The sequence below is a fragment of the Moesziomyces antarcticus genome (genome assembly GCF_000747765.1).
Source record: "Moesziomyces antarcticus DNA, scaffold: scaffold_v10004, strain JCM 10317, whole genome shotgun sequence".
Classification (NCBI taxonomy): domain Eukaryota; kingdom Fungi; phylum Basidiomycota; class Ustilaginomycetes; order Ustilaginales; family Ustilaginaceae; genus Moesziomyces; species Moesziomyces antarcticus.
Genome location: NW_014639006.1, coordinates 929551 through 950599, shown reverse-complemented (window position 1 = coordinate 950599; position 21049 = coordinate 929551). Strand labels below are relative to the sequence as shown.

The following is a 21049-nucleotide window of genomic DNA, read 5'->3' as shown; positions in this document are numbered from 1 at the left end:
CATACATGTCACAGTATGAAAAACTCGGCCGCATGTCAGCTATTGTTGCAGTGGTGGGTCCATGATCGAGTGGGACTTAGGGTTGGCGGCTCCGCCACACACAGCACACTTCACCTCGTCCCCCGCTCCCGACCCCTTTCCAGATACTTTTAAGGAACGGCGGGAAAGGGAATGTTGCCACACGCTGTCCCACCTCTCCCGCATTCCGTCCTGGTCGACCATTGATCGCCTCGTCACTGCGTGCGCCTATCGCCGTCGTCCCTTCCTTCCGCTGCGCGATCTCACCGTCCAGCATGCCGCCATTGCGCGGCCACGACTCGGCCCGCAAGTTTCATTGCGAGGTGCAGGGATGCTCGGCTTCCTTCGTCAAGCGTGCCCACCTGCGTAGGCACGAGATGACGCACACGCAGAGGCGCGACTTTCACTGCCCCGGCTGCAATCGTGCCTTTTCGCGCAACGATAGCATGTCCCGCCATCTCCGTCGCAAACATCCGCATCTGTATCGCGCACATCAAAACACCTCTCTCGACCCCAGCGACGTCGACCATCTTCATCTGCCAAGGCTCTCGACCGTAGTAGGCATGTCGACAACGGTCGGCAACATGGCCTCCTCGAGCGGCACCACTTTGTCCTCTCGACCATCGCCCTTCGAACATCATTCCAACAGTCCCATGCAAAGTCGACAAGACGATCATCGGTCGTTCGGTACCCAACTCATGAGGCCGGCGTCGACTTCAGACATGTATGCCCATCCTGGTGTGCTACACACATCTCAGGGCTTGGCGTCGGGTCATTCTCGTGCCTCAGCCGCTCCTCAATTGTCCGAGTCGCCGGGCTCAGCGCAGGTAAGCCTGAAGCTGAAGTGTTGCTGCGGGAAGATTATCTATACTGACAAATGCGTCGACGACAGGCCGACACATTCCGCCCTTACCATCGTCCCGACTTCGCCGTCAAGGGCGAACACGATGCCTTCGAACTGGCTGGCTTGCCCCCCGGCGTCTCTGGCGACTCGGATGCCATTAATCGGTCGTATTCGACCAGACGCCCGACCGATGCGGAAGCTCAGATGCCTAGAAGTGACTGGGCCCAGTATTCAGAGACTCAAGCAGCAACCTCCATGCCCAGCAGAAGCGGATCTCTCGCGGCTCCTCATTATCGCTTCCCATGGGAGAGGCTTGACGAGGAGATGCCTAATGCTGTCCCTCCGGGCCTGGAGGGATGGCCGACATCTGGATCCGGTGCCGCTACCAACAGCGGCATTGCGCAGGATCCTTCGAGACGTGACTGCTTTCGGATGCCTTCTTCTCAAGCAGTCTTCGAACAGGCCGCTCTGCCGCCTGGCATTCCGTCCATGGCGGAGGAATCGCACTTCGATCCCCAAGCCGCTCCGGACTTGCTTCAGTCCGAGTTCTTCACCGACGTCATGCGGCCGCCAGGCCACGAAGAGTATGGCGCCGGCTTCGAAACACGTGCTTTCGCATCCCAAGCTTCTGATCGCGTACGCGTCGAGCCGAGCCTCAACCCTTATCAATCAGGCTCGGGCGGATCGTACGCTGGATACGATTCGCAAATGTCCCCCCAAGCTCGATCAGATGCTGGCGTGGACAACAAGTTCGAGATGCACCTCCGCAGTATGTGCGATGCGGCACCAGTTGTACCTCCTCCCAGCACGGGTCAGTTGGAGCAAATCCTTACCCACCTGGGTCTCGACCTTGCGGGCAGCCAAGGCTCTAGCTCTGAGGCTGTACGAAGCAACGCTCCCCACGTTCAAGGCTCTGTCTCGGAATCGAGTCTTTCAGCGCCGCCTATGATCCCGTCGCAGGACGTGGCGCGAGCATCTTGGGACCCCGATCGTCTCGCGCCAATCGTGCCCAACGTCCATCTGCATCCTCATTCTCAAGCAGCCTCCTCGCAGAACTCGTTCTACCTTCCATCATTAACCGCATCACAGGCCGAATACCTCGGTCCCAACGCCACTTCGCATCGTAGGCCGCTGGACCGATCGATCAGCACGGCTTCTTTCCCCTTCGACAGTGGCTCTCAAGATCGTGGTCCCCTGATTCGAGCCCCAGGATTCGCCGGCGCCATGGACGAGAGCATCCCTGAAGCTGCTGAGAACTCAGAAAGCGATACTGCCCAACAACGTGCCGGTTCAGCAAGCACTACAGCAAATTTCCTCAAGCCTCATGACTCGTTCAGTTCGCGGACGGCAACCTGGGACGAAGAAGGCGGCAGGAAGGATGCTCAAGCGGATGCGGCGCCGCGAAACCAAACGCACGATCCGATGTCCGGTGCTCGATGCTCAGGCGAGTCCGAGGAGATGGCACAGTCACCAAAGCATGGAAGAGAGGGGGACGAGGTCGCAGGTGAATCTTCTAGCCATGCCTCACTCCTCCTCGCTGAAGCCAGGCGACTTCTGGCGAGAGCATCCAACGCGCGACTGCGTCTCTCGATAAGCTCCCATGGTCAGGCGGACGCTGAGATGGAGGAAGCCACTTCGTCTCCCAACACGCAGCATCGTGACAGCTCTGCATCGATTGCAACTTCGATCTCCAGCGGAGATCTCTTGCAACTGGTAGTGGATCGCTTTCGCGCCTTTGCGCACCTGTGCCACGATTTCAAGCAACCGTCGACTGCGCTGGTCGATCAACTCAAATCATCGGTGCCCGAGGTGATCAGAGACTTTATTCCTGTCTTTCATCCCCAGAGGATGTATTCGCAAAGGGCTCATTCCACGGAGGAGAATTTGGCCGTCCTGGCCCTCGCGTCCACTCTCAGTGGCGATGCAGAGATCAGAGAAGAGGGGTACCGGCTTGTTTGCTATCTCTACGGCGTGGTCGTCCTTTCGTACAAGCATTCCATGCATCTGGGAGGCAAGTCATCTCCGACTCTGAACTGCCTCATGCTCATCGGCAAGCATGGCCTGCGTCAATCGAACCCGGAATTCTACCTCCGATTCGAGGAAAGCTACGGCCATATTCTGCAAGACCTCGCGCGACTCGAGACGCGACAGATCCGCCGTGACGAGGCCATGGATCGACTGGACGTGGATCAGATCAAGGGCATGCCGGACGAAGAGCTCTGTTTGACCTGGACTCGTTGGTACGAGCACGAAAGTCGGAAAAGGACCCTGCTGCTATGCGCCATCTCAGATTCGCAAGCGTCGAGCTACTTTAGCCCGTTCAACATCGACCTCGCCGCTCATCCTGAGAGCCCACGATGTCAGTTCTTATTCGCTCACGTCAGTGAGCCGTGTCCCGGTCGCGTCTTTTTCTCTTGGCCACCGAAGGAATGGGCAGCGCGCCTAGCCTGCAGTACGTCGGTGCCCTCATCGGAATGTGCCGATAGCACCCATCGAGATGGCAGGCCCTGCTCGATCGCTGCTCATCTGGCGGATAGGTTGCTGCGACCCCACACAGCTCATGCGACTCGGCCACAGCTCTACCCTCGCTTCCGGACGTCGTTTGACTTTGGGCCCAGCAATCATGCTTCGTTCAAGGCGAAGCCTCTGCGGCCGAATGGCGAAGCGTCTGCTACGAGGACTCCCAACACGATGCCCGCTCCCATCATCGAGGTCGACCATGCCTCAAGCGTGTCAGACTCATCCAGTCGGAGGGAGTCGATTTCAGAGGGTGACGCTAAAGAGCAGGACAAGCGTGAGCCACGCATGGTCTCACAGCTCTACACGCTGGCCCTTCTGGAATCGATTCATGGTGCCTGGATGTCGGACACTGGGTGGTGCCAGACGGCGGCATGGGGCGCTTCTGCATTGCCTGAGCGGCTTGTGATCGACGAGGATGATTTTGACATGGCCAGCGCGAGCATGGCCGATCTTCCTGGCTGGAGAATAGGGCGGACGCTCAAGGCCACGCAGGTTGCGCATGCCCTGATGAACTGGTCCGAGATCTTCGGCGGGTGGAACGATGTCAGCCAGGCAGATTCGGACAACGCAGCTCCTCGGGTGGAACTCAGTTTGAACGACGACGCGCAGCAGGCAACAATACGATGGCAGGCCATCTTTCTGGGTCTCTGTTCGCCTTTGCCTACGCTTTGTTTCTTCTTGCAAGATGCTTCGCGTCTGGATGCCAAGGATCGGCAGCGACATGGCAAGGTCTCGGCGCTCTTGGGCAAGTGGGTCCACTCGACCCAGTGCAGAAGGGCGCTGATGCACGCCAGCACGATTCTGACGATGCTGCTCGCCACTGAGCAGCTGTCGGACCATGCGACGATCCGCCCGACCACAGCTCATGCGGCGTTCATGTCGCTGGTGGTGGTCGTCTGTGCATACAAGTTGCTTCAAGCTGATGCCTCCGAGTCGAGCTCGGCGTCAAAGATGGACGATGCGCAGCGCGAGGAGCTCGTGCCTATGCGCCAGGTGTGGCCCAAGGTGCTTACGTCGCTTGCTCGAAGCGACAAACCGATGCCGGCGCCAGCCTGTGTCGACCCAAAAGGAAGCCAGAGGGAAGGTGACGACGATTGGCTTTGGGTGTCCTACTGGCATCGCAAATTCCAGCATCTGGGTCTCGCGGGCATCTTTCGAGAAGCCGAAGGCGGCCTTGGAGGATATGCAGACTGGCGAATGTCAGTCTCGGGGCCGTCGAATGGCGGCGGCTTTGTGGCGCGCGGAGCTGCGCACACGAGGCCAAGATGGTCGAGCTTCGTGGGTGACGGGCGGTGGCCCACATCGACGCGCGACAATACTTCCGGACCGGCGGCCGAAGCGTTTAGCAGCCAGCGAAGGGCATCGCATGCGCAGCCTGACCCAGCTCATCCTGATCCGGACGGAGACCTGCTGCGACGGCACTTTCGGCGACTGTCTGCTGTTCCGAATCCCATGGCAGAAACGCGTCGATGGGTTCTTGCCGGCTCCACACATGGCGCTACGTTCTGCGGACTTGCGCTCTCGCCCGCCGGCAAGAGGGTCGAAGGGCAGGGCTCCGAGTCGGGAGAAAAGCGCGGTGAGGCTATCGAGCATCTCACCCGCGACCACCTGCGCGAAGTCGTCACGCGAATCCAAAGCGCCAAGCTAGCGTGGTGCTTCAGCCACGAATTCGCGAGCCTCTTGCATGGAGCCTTGGGGCCATCCTCGCCCGGCGACAGCGAGCATAGCCATACGTCGCCGCCCTCAGAATCGTCGCCGCAGTAGTATAGCTTTCAGATGTATGATCCGTAACGACTTTAGATTTCAGTGATCATCGTGTCTTGTGTCTGCTTCGATATGAGAGGGGTGGCATCGACCCTCCCTTTCGGCCTGCCAACGCCGACCGCCTAGAGTCAAGCGCTTGCGCAATGTCATTCGGGAGGGTTGCAGAGTACATAGATGGCGGTGAGTCTCGGGATCTGACGCTGCCGATCGAGCCTTCCCGATGCTGGCCGATCTCGGGAGAGGTAGGGCGCGTGGAAAATTTTGAGATTTTTGGAAGAAAGCAGTGGGATCGGCCTGAGAACTGTCAGGGCTCGGAATCCCAAAAATTTCCCCCACCACCGGGAGAAGGCAGCCACTTTCCGAAGCAGCAGCGCGCAGCCGCTGGCGAGGAGTTGGAGAAGGGTGGTGCTTAGATCATTCGTCCTGCCGCCTCCTCACACAACACTTCATTCGCAATCGTCCTGGGTCTCTATCACGAAGCTACATCAACAGTGACAGCGCCGCCGACGACATCACCTAGACTCAACTCCAGCCGCACTGTTCAGCTCGTTCCGTCCGCCATCAAGATCGAACACCGGGCTGTTCCAACGCTCTCCACGTCCGCTGCTCTTTCACACGGTCAATATGGTCGCCATCCCTCGAGTGGCTGCTGCGCGCTCGTTGGCGCGACAGCTGGCCAGGCACAACATTCGAGTCAGTGGCATCTCTGCCACTCCTTTGCGCGTCGCAGTGGCTGCGGTGCCGACCGCATCGTCGAGCCGCGCGCCAAGCTCTTTCCGCAACTTTAGCATCTCTACCCGCCGCAGTGCAGCCGCCGCAGCTGCCGTCAAGGCGCCACCAGCGCAAGACGCCGCAGCACAGTCCGCGCACGATGGCTCGCATCAGCCAACATCAGAACTCACCGAGGCCGACTTGAGCCGCCTCGTTCGCCAGCGCAACGTTGGTATCTCGGCACACATCGACAGCGGCAAGACCACCTTGACCGAACGCGTCCTCTTCTACACCGGAAGGATCAAGGACATCCATGAAGTGCGAGGACGTGATGCCGTCGGCGCCAAGATGGACCACATGGAGCTCGAGCGTGAGAAGGGTATCACCATTCAGAGTGCTGCAACCTACTGCAGCTGGAAGGCCACCCCGCCGACAGAAAAGTCGAGCGTCAGCGGTGACGCCGCCGACATCGAGTCTAAGGACCTCATGGCCAAGAAGGAGGACTTCCACATCAACATCATCGACACGCCCGGTCACGTCGACTTCACCATCGAGGTTGAGCGTGCGCTTCGTGTGCTCGACGGTGCCGTTCTCGTGCTTTGCGCCGTCTCGGGCGTGCAGTCCCAGACCATCACCGTCGACAGACAGATGCGCCGATACTCGGTGCCTCGCATCAGCTTCATCAACAAGATGGACCGTGCCGGCTCCAACCCATGGCGCGTCATCGGCCAGATCCGCAACAAGCTCAAGATGCCTGCTGCCGCCGTCCAGGTGCCCATCGGTGCCGAGGACGACTTTATCGGCCTCATCGACCTCATCCGATGGAAGGCCGTCTACAACGAGGGCCACAAGGGTATCGAGATCCGCGAGACCGACGAGATTCCCGCAGAGTACCTCGAGCTGGCCAAGGAGAAGCGCGCCGAGCTCATCGAGCAGCTCGCCGAAGTCGACGACGAGATGACCGAGATCTTCATCGAGGAGCGCGAGCCCACCATCGAAGAGCTCGCTGCTGCCATCCGACGCACCACCACCCGATGCCAATTTTCGCCCGTCTTCTTGGGCTCGGCCATCAAGAACAAGGGTGTCCAGGCCATGCTCGACGGTGTGTGCGCCTACCTACCCAACCCCGCTGAGGTTCCTGCCACCGCCATGGACATGAGCGCCTCTGCCACCAAGAAGGCTGCCGAGGAGGCGGCCAAGGCGGCGGGCGAGGATGAGGAGGCTGCCGCCGAGGCCCGCAGGAACGCTGCACCACCCGTCCTGCCACTTTCGCCTGCCTCCGAGGCACCGCTGGTCGGTCTCGCCTTCAAGCTCGAGGAGGGCAAGTACGGTCAGCTCACCTACATGCGCGTCTACCAGGGCACGCTCAAGCGCGGCAACCTCATCTTCAACGCACGCACGGGCAAGAAGGTCAAGGTGCCGCGTCTGGTGCGCATGCACTCGAACGACATGGAGGACGTCGAAGAGATCGGAGCGGGTGAGATTTGCGCCATGTTCGGTGTCGAGTGCTCGTCCGGCGATACCTTCACCGACGGCACTACGCAGCTGAGCATGACGAGCATGTTCGTGCCCGAGCCCGTCATCTCGCTCGCCATCACGCCCGAGGGCAAGGAGTCGCAGAACTTCTCGCGTGCGCTCAACCGATTCCAGAAGGAGGACCCCACCTTCCGCGTGCACGTCGACAAGGAGTCGAACGAGACCATCATTTCGGGAATGGGCGAGCTTCACCTCGAGATCTACGTCGAACGCATGCGCCGCGAGTACAACGTGCCGTGCACCACGGGCAAGCCGCGCGTCGCTTTCCGCGAGACGGTCGAGAAGAAGGCCACGTTCGCCTACACGCATAAGAAGCAGACGGGTGGTGCGGGTCAGTTCGGTCGTGTCATGGGCTACATCGAGCCCATGGAGGTGGACCCCGAGACGGGCGTCGACACGGCCTTCGAGAACCGCGTGGTGGGTGGATCCATCCCCAACGGCTACATCGCTGCCTGTGAAAAGGGATTCTACGATGCGCTCGAGAAGGGTGCGCTATCGGGCCACGCTGTCACGGGTGTTCGCTTCGTTCTTGAGGACGGTGCGGCGCACAGTGTCGATTCGTCCGAGCTTGCCTTCCGACTCGCCACTGCCGGCGCGTTCCGCGAGGCTTACCAGAAGGCGAACCCGGTGATCCTGGAACCCAAGATGACCGTCGAGGTGGTGGCACCCATTGAGTTCCAGGGTGCGGTCATCGGCGCTCTCAACCAGAGGAAGGGCACCATCTCGGACACCGAGGTGCGCGAAGACGAGTTTACGCTCACCGCCGAGGTGTCGCTCAACGACATGTTTGGCTACAGCTCGCAGCTGCGTGGTCTCACCCAGGGCAAGGGTGAGTTCTCCATGGAGTACAAGTGCCACACGCCCGTCATGATGAACATCCAGAAGGAGATGCAGGAGGCCTACCGCAAGAAGCAGACCGAGAAGAAGTAGCCGCGTTGCGGTTTTTGTTTCTGTACGACTTTGATAGACAAGATTGGATTTCCCCCACACCACAACTCTGCATGCAATTCCGTCGCACTGATGCCCGTCTGAGCCGCGTGTCTCGCCACCTTGGCTTGTGACTCACTCAAACACAGACGATGGCGAACGACAGGCAAAGTGAGTGTAGACCGTCTCGTCGGATTGTTATAAAGAACAGCAGGTGCCATAAGAGTGCTGGCGTGGTATCAAAGAAAAGAGGAACATAAAAAGGCGGCCAGATATGCGAAAGGATGAGACGGGTGCGAGTGGGGCAAGCGCGAATGCAAGTGTCCATTGCGGGATGCGGAGAGCTTTTGAGGCCGCCTGTCTAGGCTGCGGCTGCGGCAGGGTTGGGGCCGGGATACTTGGAGGCAGGATTTGTGCATCCGTCCGGGTAAAGGCGGTTTCGGGGCCAGTCCTGTTGGTATCCGCCCTGTGCTGCGGTGCCGCCCCAGATGGTGAGGTTGGGGTTGGTGTAGGCCTCAATGTGGCGGTTGATGTAGGCCTGTGTGGGGAAGTCTTCGGGATCGCAGCCAATGTTGATCTGACCCTTGGGCTGGTAGACGCGCACGTAGTCGATGAGCATCTTGCCGGGGAACTCGAGGTTGGCCCAATCGATGAATCCGAAGCCGGACGAGATGGCGAGGTTGATGAGGATGTACATGGGTTCTTGCGGCACAGGTCGTCGGCTGATGCCCACGCGGTCATCGGCAGCCAGCGCGCCGGAAGAGAGCGACCAGGATCGCTGACCGTCCGAGATCCAGTGGATGTAGCCGTCGAACCCGGCCTTGTACTCGAAGCCGTAGACGGAAAAGTCGCCGCCACTGTACTGGTAGGCGGTCTGGCGAGTGTTGACCACGCCACTCGCCGATTGCTGCAGCACATTGCCTTGGTACGAGTTGAGCTGCGCGGAAGGCTGGAAGAACTCGTATTCTGTGCCGGTGGTGTTGATGAGCTCGTAGCCGTAGTTGGCAGGCATCCACTGGCCAGACTGCGACACACCGCCGATGCCATTGGAAACCTGAGCCTCGATGATGTCGATCTCGGGCGCGGATCTTCCGACAAAGTTGCCGCTCGAATCCTTCGGACCAGGGTGATCTTCACCGGGACACGTGCATGCCGATAGACGCTGTCCTGGCTGCCAGCTGATAGAGGTGGTGTCGTACTTGTTGTTGAAGACGGTGTCACCACTTCGGAGCGCACCGATTGGACCAAGGCCGTCGGGGTCAGTCTGGTTGCGCAGCGTGCCGCGGTCGCAGGCGTCGTAGGCGTACGGCCACGTCCCCTGTGTGGTGGCGCCGTAGTTGGCGCGTCCGAGGTTGCCCATGGTCCAAACGGCGGGCCACCATCCGGACACGCTGCTGCTGCCAGGCAGCTGGAGGCGCGTCTCGATGTAGCCGCCGGTGAAGCAGAATTGGTTCCACGATGTGAGCTGGCCGCTGCGGAAGTTGAGGTTATTGGTTTCGACCTGGTCGGCGGTGATGACGAGGCTGCCGTCCTTGGTGGTGACGGCCTCGGGGCTGTACCATTCAAAATCGCCGGTGGGCCATGGCCAAAGATCGACGGCAGTCCAGAAGGGGTCGTCGCCTGGGTAGAAGGAGCGTCCGTCTGTGTTGAATTCGTCGCTGAAGACGAGCTGCATCTCCTGAGAGCCGTCGACGGACATCTTTGTGAGCAGGTCTTGGGGAGTGTCTGGATCGATAAGCGCGAAGCGCATGTCGCGCATGTTGGGCACCTGTCCTGTGGCGTTGGTTCCGCCGAGGTTGAATCCGCCCTTTGTGTCGGCTTTTGGCTTTCCGGCAAAGCGGATGAGCGGGTATCCGAGGAAGAGCGTGACGATGCCTGCGATGACGAGCGACATGGTGGTGAGGTCGAGGATGACGCGCGGATCCATGTGACGCTTGACGGCGGTCTGGCTCTCGTAGTCGTGCAGCTCGTCGTTCTCGATGACAAAGTCGCTGAACGGCATGCCTTCGACGGATTTGGGAGCTTCCGAGTCTACATAGGGCGAGTCGGATGAGTGCTCGCTTGGCGAGACCTGTGGCGAGATCTGGGAGAGGGTCGTGCCGCTCTCGTGGTCACCCTTGGCTTCTGACGACGGCGACGACATGGTGCGGTAGGGTCGTCCCGAATGTTAACAGAGTGGGAAGAAGAGAGGTAGAGAGGATTTGGCGTAGGAAGCGCCACCCGGCAATGGGATCCAGTGACGGCCCCTGATTGATGCACGGTTCTATGAATCCGACGATGTAGCTGGCCAGTCTAGTTTTGCAACGGCCAGAACAGCTTGTCTTGGGCGTCTTTAGTGGTCAGCAGTGTTGTAGGAATGTGTATATGGGCGATTTGGGCGAGTGCGATGACCGATTCAAGGCGGGAATAGGGGACGAGATGGAGGGCAGGAGAGATGGATGGGAAGGAGTGACCCGGATCCACCTGCGATCGTCAGACTCAGAAGGGATTGGAACAATGGAGTTGGAGGAGGGTGTGGCTCAGGCACTGCACGGCCTTTGGTAGCAGCTGGATAGACTGCATCCGAACCAGGTCGGAAGCGGGCGATGCGAGCGGGCGCATCGACAAGCTAAAGGTGTGGAGGAGCAGCGCCTAGGCGAAGCGATTGCGAACCTGCGCTGAATGGCTGGTATCGGAAGGCGCGAAGGACTCAAACTAGGCACCCACTGCTTGCATCGTCATTGGGCAGCATTCCTGCGACATCTAGACGGGCCCAGGGGAGGCAGCCAGGGCGGCAGGCGGGCGTCAGCGGCATCAGCTGCCTCAGCTGTCTGACTCTGCGCGTTGCAGCTGGCTGCAGGGCAGCAGCATGCACGGGCAAACGTGGGCAGCCACCCGTTTTGGCAACTTTCCAGCCACCGGTGTCGGGCACGATCAGCGGCGATACAGTCGCTGCAACGGCCGAAGGTCGCTTAGCGCCCGCACCCACCCCAAAAGTGCATGAGCCTGGCGACAATGACAGCCGCCGATCGGAAGCAACCGACGTCGCTTGCCCTTGGCTACCCTGGAACGGCGTCCAACCTCTGCAGCCACGGGTAGGAATTGTCTGGGAAAATAAAATTTCGCACCCAGACCGGCCACGCGCCGACTCAAGCAGCCAACTCTAACGCCGTTGGCAGCTGAAGCTTTCGGATGCGGTCCGACTGTTGCCAGCGCAGTGCAGTCGACCACAACCAAACGTCCGTATCTCACCTCGATTCGGATTCATCTTGGTTTCAAGTGGGCTGTGTCGCTCTTCGCGAACTGAGCCAGTTGTCGCAAGTGGCAGCCCGGAGGTTCCGGTTGCGAGCTGGTCACGGTCGGTTCGAACTTTTTTGGTCCTTTGAACGCGAGCGTGGTTGCAATGCGGAGTTTCTCTAGCGAGATTTTGACGTCAGTGCAGTGAATTTAATTTGCACCGCTCCTCCCGCCCACACCCCGGCGTGCAAGCGAACCGCCGTTGCTGCCCTCGCTACCCGCCCGCCCGCCCGTCCGCCCGCATCTGCCATTGTGGAAGCAATTCAACCGTTTGCAACCGTGCCTGCTTTCGCCCACCCCCGAATTTAGCTGGCGAGGCCAACCCCCCGCACGCAGGGTGCAAGGGTTTCGAGTCTAGGTCTGCTCATGCCAGTCGCTGCTTTGCCTTGCTTCACTGCTGCTCGTGTTGCCAATCGAGTGGCTTAGAGTATGGTACTGCGAGCCACATTAGAGCGATAGGCAGGAAGAAAATCAATTCCTGTGCGGCGAGTGAACGCTCTGGCGAGGCGCCGCTGCAAGCACTCAGCGATGGCCACGTTCAAATTCATGCAAACAAAAGTTGCGCCGTCACAATGCCTCTTTGTTATCGCCGCCTTTTTTTCGTCGGGTTGTTCTCGTTTTGGAAATCCTGAATTTCCTGCCACCAACCGGCCGCATTTTTGGCTGAAATCGGGAGTCGATCTGGAATGTCCGCGCTCGCTTTGGCCCACCACGGCGGCACAGGAATGTGCGGAGGCCCGAAGGCGAATCTAACACATCCGCTCTCGCTGCTCTGCAAATCGGCACCATGGGGGCACTGCCTCTCACGCTCATCTGTTCAGTGATCTGCTGCTGTGGTTTGTGATCAGCTGGACATCAAAGCGGAAGGACAGGCTTGAATGCTTGCTCTACTGCGATGTTGTGCTGCTCAGGGGCGCAAGAATTCGGCCAGGCGTTGCGCGCTGCGAAGGATTGGTTTGGGGCCCCAGCCGATGGAAACCGTCGCTCCACCTTGGTCTCGATTTGCACGCCGCGTTGGCGAGTCCACCCTCCAGAACAGGAAAGCATGGTCCATGTGCGTGGACCCTGGCCCTCGCTAGCTGTACGTCGGGGACACAGAGGATACCGGGACCGGCAGACGATGATGATGAGGCTGGCGGACATGGGGCAACTGCTGTGCTGTTAGAGTTCAGGCCGAGGTATCGCATGAAGCCTGCAGCTGAACCGCAGGCCCAACACCGACGCCGCGTCCTGGCATGAAAACGGCTTGCGGCCCCGATCGGCCGATTCGCGGCTTCTCCTCGGCGCGGTGACGTGAGGTGGGCTATCTGCTGCCCGATTACCGCATGACACACATCTCGTGAATTCTTCGTCCGCCCTCGCGAAATGGCAGTGCAGCAGGCCTGCGAGAAATTTTCTTCGGAGAATACGGCACTGCCGAGCATCGATGAAGCCAGAAGCGGGCACCAGGGCTGTGTCGCTCATTTTTTCTTCGTTGCAGATCAAATTTGAAACTCGCGGCTGATCACGACTCGAAGCGCGGCCGAGCAGCACGGCGTTCAATGCTTCGCGAATCGATCCTCGGCTCGAATTCGCAGCACACTCCCCCTCTGGCTCCTGAGCATCAAAGCGCACGCTAGTTTGTTATGGGCCTCTCGGATAACGCGCTGCAGAATCTCGCAAACAGGGGCTCCGCTGCAGCGGTCTAGCGGCGTTCAGACCTTGACTCGAGTCCGAGGCGCGTTGCAGTGCAACTCTGCCGTCCAATGCATCGGCGCGGCCTGCCAGCACGCGTTTTCCGCACCAACAGGGCTGGCTCATGCTGCTCCGTCGTTCGAGTCAGACTTGACAGATTGCTCCGAGGTGACGATTGTCTGAAGATGCCGACGTGGTGACTGCAGCACAATGGCTTTCGGCGTCGACGGGCGGTGGGCGGTAGCAACGGATGGACAACAAAAGCGTAGGCTGTGCGGTGCGAAGATGTAGGGCTTGGGCGCAATCGCCCCATTTGTGCTGATCCAAAGGTGCATCGCCGTGCCGATTGGCTCGACGCTGCGCTTTGGCGCTGTCTGCTGCGATTCGTGCAGCTCAACCGACGGTGCCCGCACGCCGGTCCACGCTCGTGCCCTGCGGTTGGCCTCCGCCTCCGGCCAGCGCTTTGTCCGAGCTTTTCATGCGGCCAACTGTGACATTCGCAATCCTCAGACGCAGAAGCTCAGCTCACACACTCCCCCCCTTTGTGCCGGCTCGCCGAAGCGTGCTTCGAACGGCGAATGTACACACGTTCGGCGCCTCCGAAAGGCTGGCATCCAACACCCTCAACTCGTCACACAGCCATGCCGCACTTATGCTTTGAGTTTCAACCGTGTCTCTGTAGCCTTCATCTTGAGCCCCTTCCTCCCCTTCTCCCTACCTCACTTCCCTCCAACCAACACCGCCCTCGCACCTTCACCCATTGCAACACCCTCGTCACAGTCCCCACCTCCTCATCACGCTGATCAGGGCATAAAGGCGTCAGACTCCTTACCTCCGTGCCGACGCCGGCATTGCGCTGATATCCGTCCTCCTCTCGCCGTCTTCGCCCTCTGGACTCATCAGCTTCCGTCCCGTCAGTCGTGTTCTGCATAGATACCATCCTCTTGTCAACAGGCTTCACGCAGAGCCACACGTTTCTTCACAATGCCCAACCCGTACGGCGCTGGCTCGTCGTCCATCAGCCCTCCTTCCAGCTCCTCCACCAGCTTCGCCGCAACTCCATCCACCCAGCATGATCGCCTTCTAGCTCGTCCCAATGCCGGTCCTTCAGGCGCTGCAAAGTACCAGCTCGCCCCGAATGCCACCACCGAAGAGGAGGACGACTATCTCCACGAGATCGACACAAAATGGGACTCGTCTTCCCATGGCTGGAACCTGAGAGGGTTCCTCAACATCCTCACCCTCACTCTCCTCGCCCTCGGTCTCATCATGCTCTTCCTCGGCTATCCCGTCCTCATCAAGGTCAAAAACATGTACGACAATGATACCAAGGGCGCATTTGGCATCGGCGGCACCAACGGCTCAGGACAGGTGCCTGCCCTCGACATTGTTTCGCTCGTCGATGCCGACACTCCACAGAGCGCTCTCAAGTGGTCCAGCAGCTACGACCAGGCCTCCTACCATCTCGTCTTTAGCGACGAGTTCGAGAAGGACGGCAGGACCTTTTGGCCCGGCGACGATCCTTTCTGGGAGGCCGTCGATCTGTGGTATTCCGGAACTGGTGACTACGAATGGTACTCGCCCGAGGCAGTGAACACTACTGGCGGCGCCCTAGTGATTGCGCTTGAGGAGCACCAGCTGCACAACAAGAACTTCCGCTCTGGCATGGTCCAGTCTTGGAACAAGTTCTGCTTCCAGGGTGGCTACATCGAGTTCAGCGTCCGCCTCCCTGGCGCTCCCAGCACCAGTGGATACTGGCCTGCCGTGTGGCTCATGGGTAACCTCGGCCGTCCAGGATACCTTGCCTCGACAGAAGGCACCTGGCCCTACTCGTACCAGTCGTGCGACACTGGCATCCTTCCTAATCAGACCTGGGTCAACGGCACGGGTCCGGACCTCGCCATCCACTCCTCGGGCACTTACGCGTACAACGGCGAGCTTTCCTACCTTCCCGGCATGCGGTACTCGTCTTGCACGTGCCCAGGCCAGGACCACCCCGGTCCCAACAACAACGTGGCTCGTTCGGCCCCAGAGATCGACATCTTCGAAGTGCAGGTGCAGTACAAGGACGGCGCGCGTCACTCGTACGCCTCGCAGTCGCTTCAAGTGGCGCCGTTCGATGACGCGTACGGTTGGGGCAACTCGTCCGCCGACGCCAAGATCTACGATGACACCCTGACTGAGTTCAACACGTACACCGGCGGTCAGATCCAGGAAGCCGTCTCGTCCGTCACTCGCGTCCCCGACCGCGGATTCCAGCTGACCCAAAACGAATATGTCACGTACGGCGTCGAGTTCAGCCCGGACTTCAACTACGACGGTAGCGGCTCCATGACGTGGTACGTGGACGGCAAACCTTCGTGGACTGTCAACCCCAAGGCCTTCCCGGCGCGCGCCAACCTCGACATTGGTCAGCGCATCATTCCCGTCGAGCCCATGGCGATCGTCATGAACCTGGCCATCTCGAGCGGCTTCCAGACAGTCAACTTTGGCGAGGGCGGCATCACGTTCCCGGCCTTCATGGAAGTCGACTACGTGCGTGTCTACCAGAAGGATGGCCAGTCCGACCTGATCTCGTGCGATCCTGCCGACCACCCGACGGCCAACTTTATCTCGACGCACCAAGATCTGTACTACAACAACAACCTCACGCAGTTCCCGCGCGACAAGTATACTTGGCCCAAGAACAAGCTGCAGGGCTGCTGATCGCTCCCACAAGCATACTCTCCTTTCTCTCAGAACAATGTACTCATAGACTCGACCCGAGCAAACCTTGCTTCGGCGGACTCCACTTGCAATCTTTTTTCCAGCCTCGCTTTGCTTCGCTTTGCTTCGCTTCGCAAGACGGTCAGGTATTGTCTATTGCTGCGTGAGAGGCGAGAACGCCATCAGGGAATACCGATGTATTCGAGATAGAGCGGGTCGGTGGGAAGCATCATGGGCGGGTCGTAGATCTTGTACAAGCTGGGCGAGCGGTTTCCCCATGCGTCGGTGAGGCGGAGCGCTGCGCTGGAGACGCCATGGTGCAGGTCGATCCAGGTGTCGACCATGGTGTACTCTTCCGGCACGTCGTACATCTCTTCGGGCGGGCTGCCGCCGGGACAGCTGGAAGTGAGCAGCTGTGCGCCCTCTCGAGCGATGGGCCACAGTTGAAGCGTGCCGTTGGCGTGCAAAACGTAGTTGCCGTGCTGCCAAATCAGCTGGCTCTGAATGCATTCTGGCTTGCGAGCTGAGTATTCATGCAAAAGGGAGAACCGGGTCAGATCCTAGCGTCGGGAGGCTCGAGCTTGGGCTTGAGGATGAGGATGACTTACGGTTGGGCGTCACGCGGTACTTGGCAAACTCCCAGAATCCGTCTTGTGTGAAGCTGTATGCCTGGCCGGGCACCGTTGGAGCGATGAAGCTTCTCGAGCTTGGGTTGAAGAAGCCCTGTGATGCATCGAAGCGGAGGCGAACAAGCGTCAGAACGCTGGACAGGTCACAAAGCTTCATCGGGTGGAACATTGAGACTTACGGAACCGGTGGTCACTTTGCCAGATCCCGACGACCAGGTGCCCTGCAGCATGGGCTCATCGCCTGCGTGAAGTACGGCGTATCGCTGGCGGCCGGCCTGAACCGCGCCCAAGCTCAGCAGCACAATGTATGCCAGGCAAGCCTGGAGGAGCTGGATGGAGCGTGCCATTGTCGAGGCGCACTGGAGCCGCAGGGAGACTGTTGGTCAGGGTGGAAAGTGGGATGCTAACACGATGTTGCCCGGGATGAGTGGCTGTCGGTCGAGAGTTGTATCAGGTATAAGCGTGCCTTGCTTTGCTAGCGATCAAGTTTGGCGATGTCGGTGGCCGGGCTGGAGTCTGTGATGGTGGTGAGGATGCGACAGATTGTGGGAGCCGGCGTCGTCTGCTGTGTGCCGCAGAGACAGAATGGGAGTGCAGAGACAGAGTGGTAGTAGGTCAAGGTTGGAGACGCTCAGACGATCATGCACCAGGACAAGACGTGGATCGCCGGACCACCACAGCCGTGGCCTCGGAGTTGCCGACCCTGTGTGCGCCAACAGGCTTCTGCGAAGCTTGCCGACGCTAAGAATCGGCACCGGTGGGCTCCCGAGGCATATCGACCGTACCTCTCTACACAGCAACTACGGCCAGGGGCAACAGCTGACCAAGCGAAGCAGAGACAGAGGGTGCATCAGGGATCGGAGCTTCCGAGTGCAGTGCGAGTGCAGTGCGAGTGCAGTGCGAGTGCAGTGCGAGGGCGTCGTGGATCCAAGCTTCTTGGCATTCCTAGTCGCAGGGGATCCGTCCGACAGTGCGCTGCTGGCCTCTGCCACGTTCTGGCTGTGGAGCAGCGCGGGTCCACCTGTCAGCTTTCGTGGGTCTGCCCTCGTGTGGCTGCCTAGACCCTCAGCAGCTATGTGTTGCTGCAGCCAAGAATAGGGCCTTCCCATGGCGGCGTGTAGAGCCTCGGTAGACTGGCGTGGACCGGGGTTCGGACGCGTCTGTTCCCCTGGGCGTGTGTTGAAGCGCCCATGAATTCTCGAACCAAAATCTCCGCCTGCAGACCAGCAGAAGTTCAGATCGCGGGCGCGTGCTCATCTGCCAAGTCTTGGCATCCGACCCAAATTGCTTGGCACCAAACATCACTGCTGCTCCGCCCCGCACGCCAGAAAAGCATGGAGAGACGTCGCCGGCATTGAACAGGGCGATTCTCGATAGAGCTGACAATGATCCAGCCTCGTCGCTGCTGGTCGTAGGGTGATCCGATTATGATCCAGCAGGGCGTATTGTACACCGGGTGAGCCGCAGAGGGTGTGCGAAATCTCTCACGCCAAACATGGTCGGGCGGGCCGAATGAAAGGGCTGCGGGAAGTGGGGTGGAGCCTCGCGTATCAGACGGCCTGCTTGTCAAATAGCGTGCGCCTGCAGCCGGACGCAGAGGCTGTGCTCATGCGTCGAGGAAGCCAAGACTTTCTTTGAGCCCCTCGCCGATCCTCGTCCGTTCGGAGACTTGCCCAAGCTGGCAATCACACGTACTGTCGAATGCTTCCGTCGACTGCCTGTACGCCAAACGGCGCCTTGAGGCCTGTGTAGCCCTCGTGCTGCTTGATTGTGTCCGCTTGACGTCGCTCGTCAGAGGTGCGCTTCGCTGTGAAGACCAACATGCCATTCGCAAAAGCCAGTCCTTCCTTCTTCACCAACACCAACAAGCTGTTGTCCGCATCAAGTTCTCGCTCCGCAGCCTTCCCCTGCCCCATTCGAGTTGACCTGCGAGACCAAAGACAGATCCACAGGACGTCAGCACGGCACTCGCCTCACCTTTTCCACATACACACACAGTCATGGCCGACAGGTCCAGAGGAGGCTACCACAGGGCGGATAATCCGCCCAGCATGGCGTCGTCACGGCCTTCCGTGCTCACCGACTCGAGCAGCGGCTCGTCTTCGCAGAAATACTACACCATGCCCGTGCAGCAGGGCGGCTATGCCAAAGGCGCATATGGACCAAGATCAGCGCCCGCCGCGCCACTCTTGACCGACGACGACGACGAGGATGACTACCTGTACAACGACAAGGCGCTCGACAAGCGCTCGGGCACCTGCATCAGCACCAGAGGTATGCTGAATGTCTTGACCCTCATCCTGCTTGCTCTGGGCCTACTCGCTCTCTTCCTGGGCTATCCTCTCGTGGTGGTGCTCAGCAAAGTGTTTGATAGTATCGACATCAACCCAAAGAGCCCAGAGCGCCTCACTGCGATCACACAGCGCGGTCTCCTTGACCCAGACACCCCGCCATCCGCTATGAGGCGCACCTCCCCCATCGACGGCAGTGCCTGGCACCTCGTCTTCTCGGACGAGTTCGAGCAAGAGGGCAGGTCTTTCTGGCCAGGCGACGACCCTTACTGGGAGGCCGTCGATCTGTGGTACTGGGGTACCGGCGATCTCGAGTGGTACTCACCAGAAGCAGTCAACACCACCGGCGGTGCTCTCGTCATCTCGGTCGAAGAGAGGGAGACCAACAACAAGAACTTCCGTTCCGGAATGGTGCAGTCTTGGAACAAGGTCTGCTTCCAGGGCGCATACTACGAGATCTCGGCGCGTCTGCCCGGAAGCCACACCGTTCCCGGATTCGTAAGTAGTCACGTGCCATCACACGCCGTGATGGCGCCTTTCCGCAGTCTTCATCCAGATCAGCACTGACCCAACGTTCTCATTTCCTTCGCTTTGGATTCGCAACGCTAACAGTGGCCAGGCCTGTGGACTCAGGGCAATCTGGGCCGTCCAGGTTACGGCGCCACCAACGAGGGCATGTGGCCGTATTCGTACCAAGGATGCGACACGGGCGCCCTGCCCAACCAAACATACATCAACGGAACCGGGCCGCCCAAAGCTCTCGACGCAAACGGCCTCTTCTCGGCATCGTACAACAACGAGCTCTCGTGGCTGCCAGGCATGCGATTCACCTCGTGCAATTGCCCCGGCACCGAGCACCCTGGCCCCAACCACCGCGTTGCAAGGTCCGCTCCCGAGCTCGATATCCTCGAGGCCAAGATCAACGTCGCCGGCGGGCACGGAGAGACCTCGCAGTCGCTTCAAATGGCTCCGTTCGACGTCGATTACTACTACGGCAACAGCACGGCGGCTGGCGACATTCGCATCTGGGATGCCAACACCGAGCTCAACTCGTACAAGGGTGGTGCCATCCAGGAGGCCGTCTCGGCGCTGAGTCAAGTGCCGGATATCGCGTACGAGAATACGGTGGGTGGACGCTACGTGACATTCGGCGTCGAGTACTCGCCCGACTGGAACGAGAATGGCGACGCATCCGTCACCTGGTACATGGACGGCCGTCCGATGTGGACGCTGAATGGGCAGGCTATTGGCCCGGTGCCCGAGCTCGACGTGAGCCAGCGCCTGGTGCCGACGGAGCCGATGTTCATGATCCTGAACGTGGCCATCTCCGAGTCGTTCCAGGTGCCCGACTTTACGCAGCTCGAGTTCCCGGCGCACATGTACGTCGACTACGTGCGCGTCTACCAGCGCGACGGCCAGCCCGACCGCGTCGGGTGCGACCCCGCGGACCGCCCCACGTACGACTACATCGAGAACAACAAGGAGATCTACTACAACCGCAACATCACCGAGTACCCCAAGTCCAAGATCCCCAAGAACCGTCTCACGGGCTGCTGAGCCATGCTCGGCTGAACCTGACGCCACGCTCATTTCTGCCCGTTCTTAGCTTCTCTAGCATCGTTGTTCCGTTCCCACGCACTCTGCATTCTCAATTCATCGCTGCCTGCCTTTCCATCGCCTGCAAAGTCGCGAGAATGCAACCGAATAAGTTAAAGAACCACAAATGGGGAAAGGAAGCGTATGCGAGCTATCAAGGCACGAACGAGCTTGTTCAGGCTTTTACGAGGTCGTATCCCTGGTATCCGGCCTTCTTGCACTCGTCGAGCTCGGTGACGTACAGCGGGATGCCGCCCTGCGATTCAGCGATGCGAAAATCAGAAACACAACGAAAGGTCAGCATCAGATGGGACCCTTAACGTCGGAAGGGGCAACTTACGGTGAAATTGAGCGCCTGGACCGGCTTGCCTGGGATGTTGCGGCCCATGTACCAGCCGTGGCTCTCGTGGAAGAGCGTCTTGGCCGAGAGCTCGTTGATGTGCTCGCCAAATTTGGCTTCGGCCTGGCCGTCGACGTCGAATGACGTGATCTTGTTGTCGCGCATGTACTTGATGAACTCGCACACCCACTCGGCCTGCACCTCGACGGTGGAGGGA

General features: G+C 59.8%; 7 protein-coding genes across 7 annotated transcripts, besides 2 other annotated features; 4 read left to right on the top strand and 3 right to left on the bottom strand.

The window, feature by feature from the left end:
* Nucleotides 1-293: 293 nt before the first annotated feature.
* On the top strand, nucleotides 294-5146 carry PAN0_004d2464 (uncharacterized protein; the record flags this gene model as incomplete). The annotated part of the gene is made up of 2 exons (XM_014802407.1): nucleotides 294-845; nucleotides 911-5146. The coding sequence occupies 2 exons, from the start codon at nucleotides 294-296 to the stop codon at nucleotides 5144-5146; spliced, it is 4788 nt and encodes a 1595-aa protein (XP_014657893.1).
* A 624-nt stretch (nucleotides 5147-5770) lies between these two features.
* On the top strand, nucleotides 5771-8323 carry PAN0_004d2463 (elongation factor g 1 mitochondrial precursor; the record flags this gene model as incomplete). The annotated part of the gene is made up of 1 exon (XM_014802406.1): nucleotides 5771-8323. The coding sequence occupies one exon, from the start codon at nucleotides 5771-5773 to the stop codon at nucleotides 8321-8323; it is 2553 nt and encodes an 850-aa protein (XP_014657892.1).
* A 358-nt stretch (nucleotides 8324-8681) lies between these two features.
* Nucleotides 8682-10463, bottom strand: PAN0_004c2462 (beta-glucan synthesis-associated protein; the record flags this gene model as incomplete). The annotated part of the gene is made up of 1 exon (XM_014802405.1): nucleotides 8682-10463. The coding sequence occupies one exon, from the start codon at nucleotides 10461-10463 to the stop codon at nucleotides 8682-8684; it is 1782 nt and encodes a 593-aa protein (XP_014657891.1).
* A 3791-nt stretch (nucleotides 10464-14254) lies between these two features.
* On the top strand, nucleotides 14255-15976 carry PAN0_004d2461 (family 16 glycoside hydrolase; the record flags this gene model as incomplete). Its single annotated transcript, XM_014802404.1, has 1 exon — nucleotides 14255-15976. One exon carries the CDS (start codon nucleotides 14255-14257, stop codon nucleotides 15974-15976), a length of 1722 nt encoding a protein of 573 aa, XP_014657890.1.
* A 182-nt stretch (nucleotides 15977-16158) lies between these two features.
* Nucleotides 16159-16952, bottom strand: PAN0_004c2460 (uncharacterized protein; the record flags this gene model as incomplete). Its single annotated transcript, XM_014802403.1, has 3 exons — nucleotides 16159-16499; nucleotides 16585-16699; nucleotides 16785-16952. The coding sequence occupies 3 exons, from the start codon at nucleotides 16950-16952 to the stop codon at nucleotides 16159-16161; spliced, it is 624 nt and encodes a 207-aa protein (XP_014657889.1).
* Nucleotides 16953-17080: 128 nt separating this feature from the next.
* PAN0_004c2459 (uncharacterized protein) lies at nucleotides 17081-18521 on the bottom strand (the record flags this gene model as incomplete). Its single annotated transcript, XM_014802402.1, has 5 exons — nucleotides 17081-17170; nucleotides 17253-17308; nucleotides 17423-17765; nucleotides 17830-18010; nucleotides 18301-18521. 5 exons carry the CDS (start codon nucleotides 18519-18521, stop codon nucleotides 17081-17083), a joined length of 891 nt encoding a protein of 296 aa, XP_014657888.1.
* Nucleotides 18522-18605: 84 nt separating this feature from the next.
* On the top strand, nucleotides 18606-20453 carry PAN0_004d2458 (glycoside hydrolase family 16 protein; the record flags this gene model as incomplete). Its single annotated transcript, XM_014802401.1, has 2 exons — nucleotides 18606-19394; nucleotides 19509-20453. The coding sequence occupies 2 exons, from the start codon at nucleotides 18606-18608 to the stop codon at nucleotides 20451-20453; spliced, it is 1734 nt and encodes a 577-aa protein (XP_014657887.1).
* A 214-nt stretch (nucleotides 20454-20667) lies between these two features.
* Nucleotides 20668-20748: a sequence feature (In-frame stop codon was detected at splice-junction site;~cyclopentanone -monooxygenase).
* An 84-nt stretch (nucleotides 20749-20832) lies between these two features.
* Nucleotides 20833-21049: part of a sequence feature (In-frame stop codon was detected at splice-junction site;~cyclopentanone -monooxygenase) that runs on past the window's edge.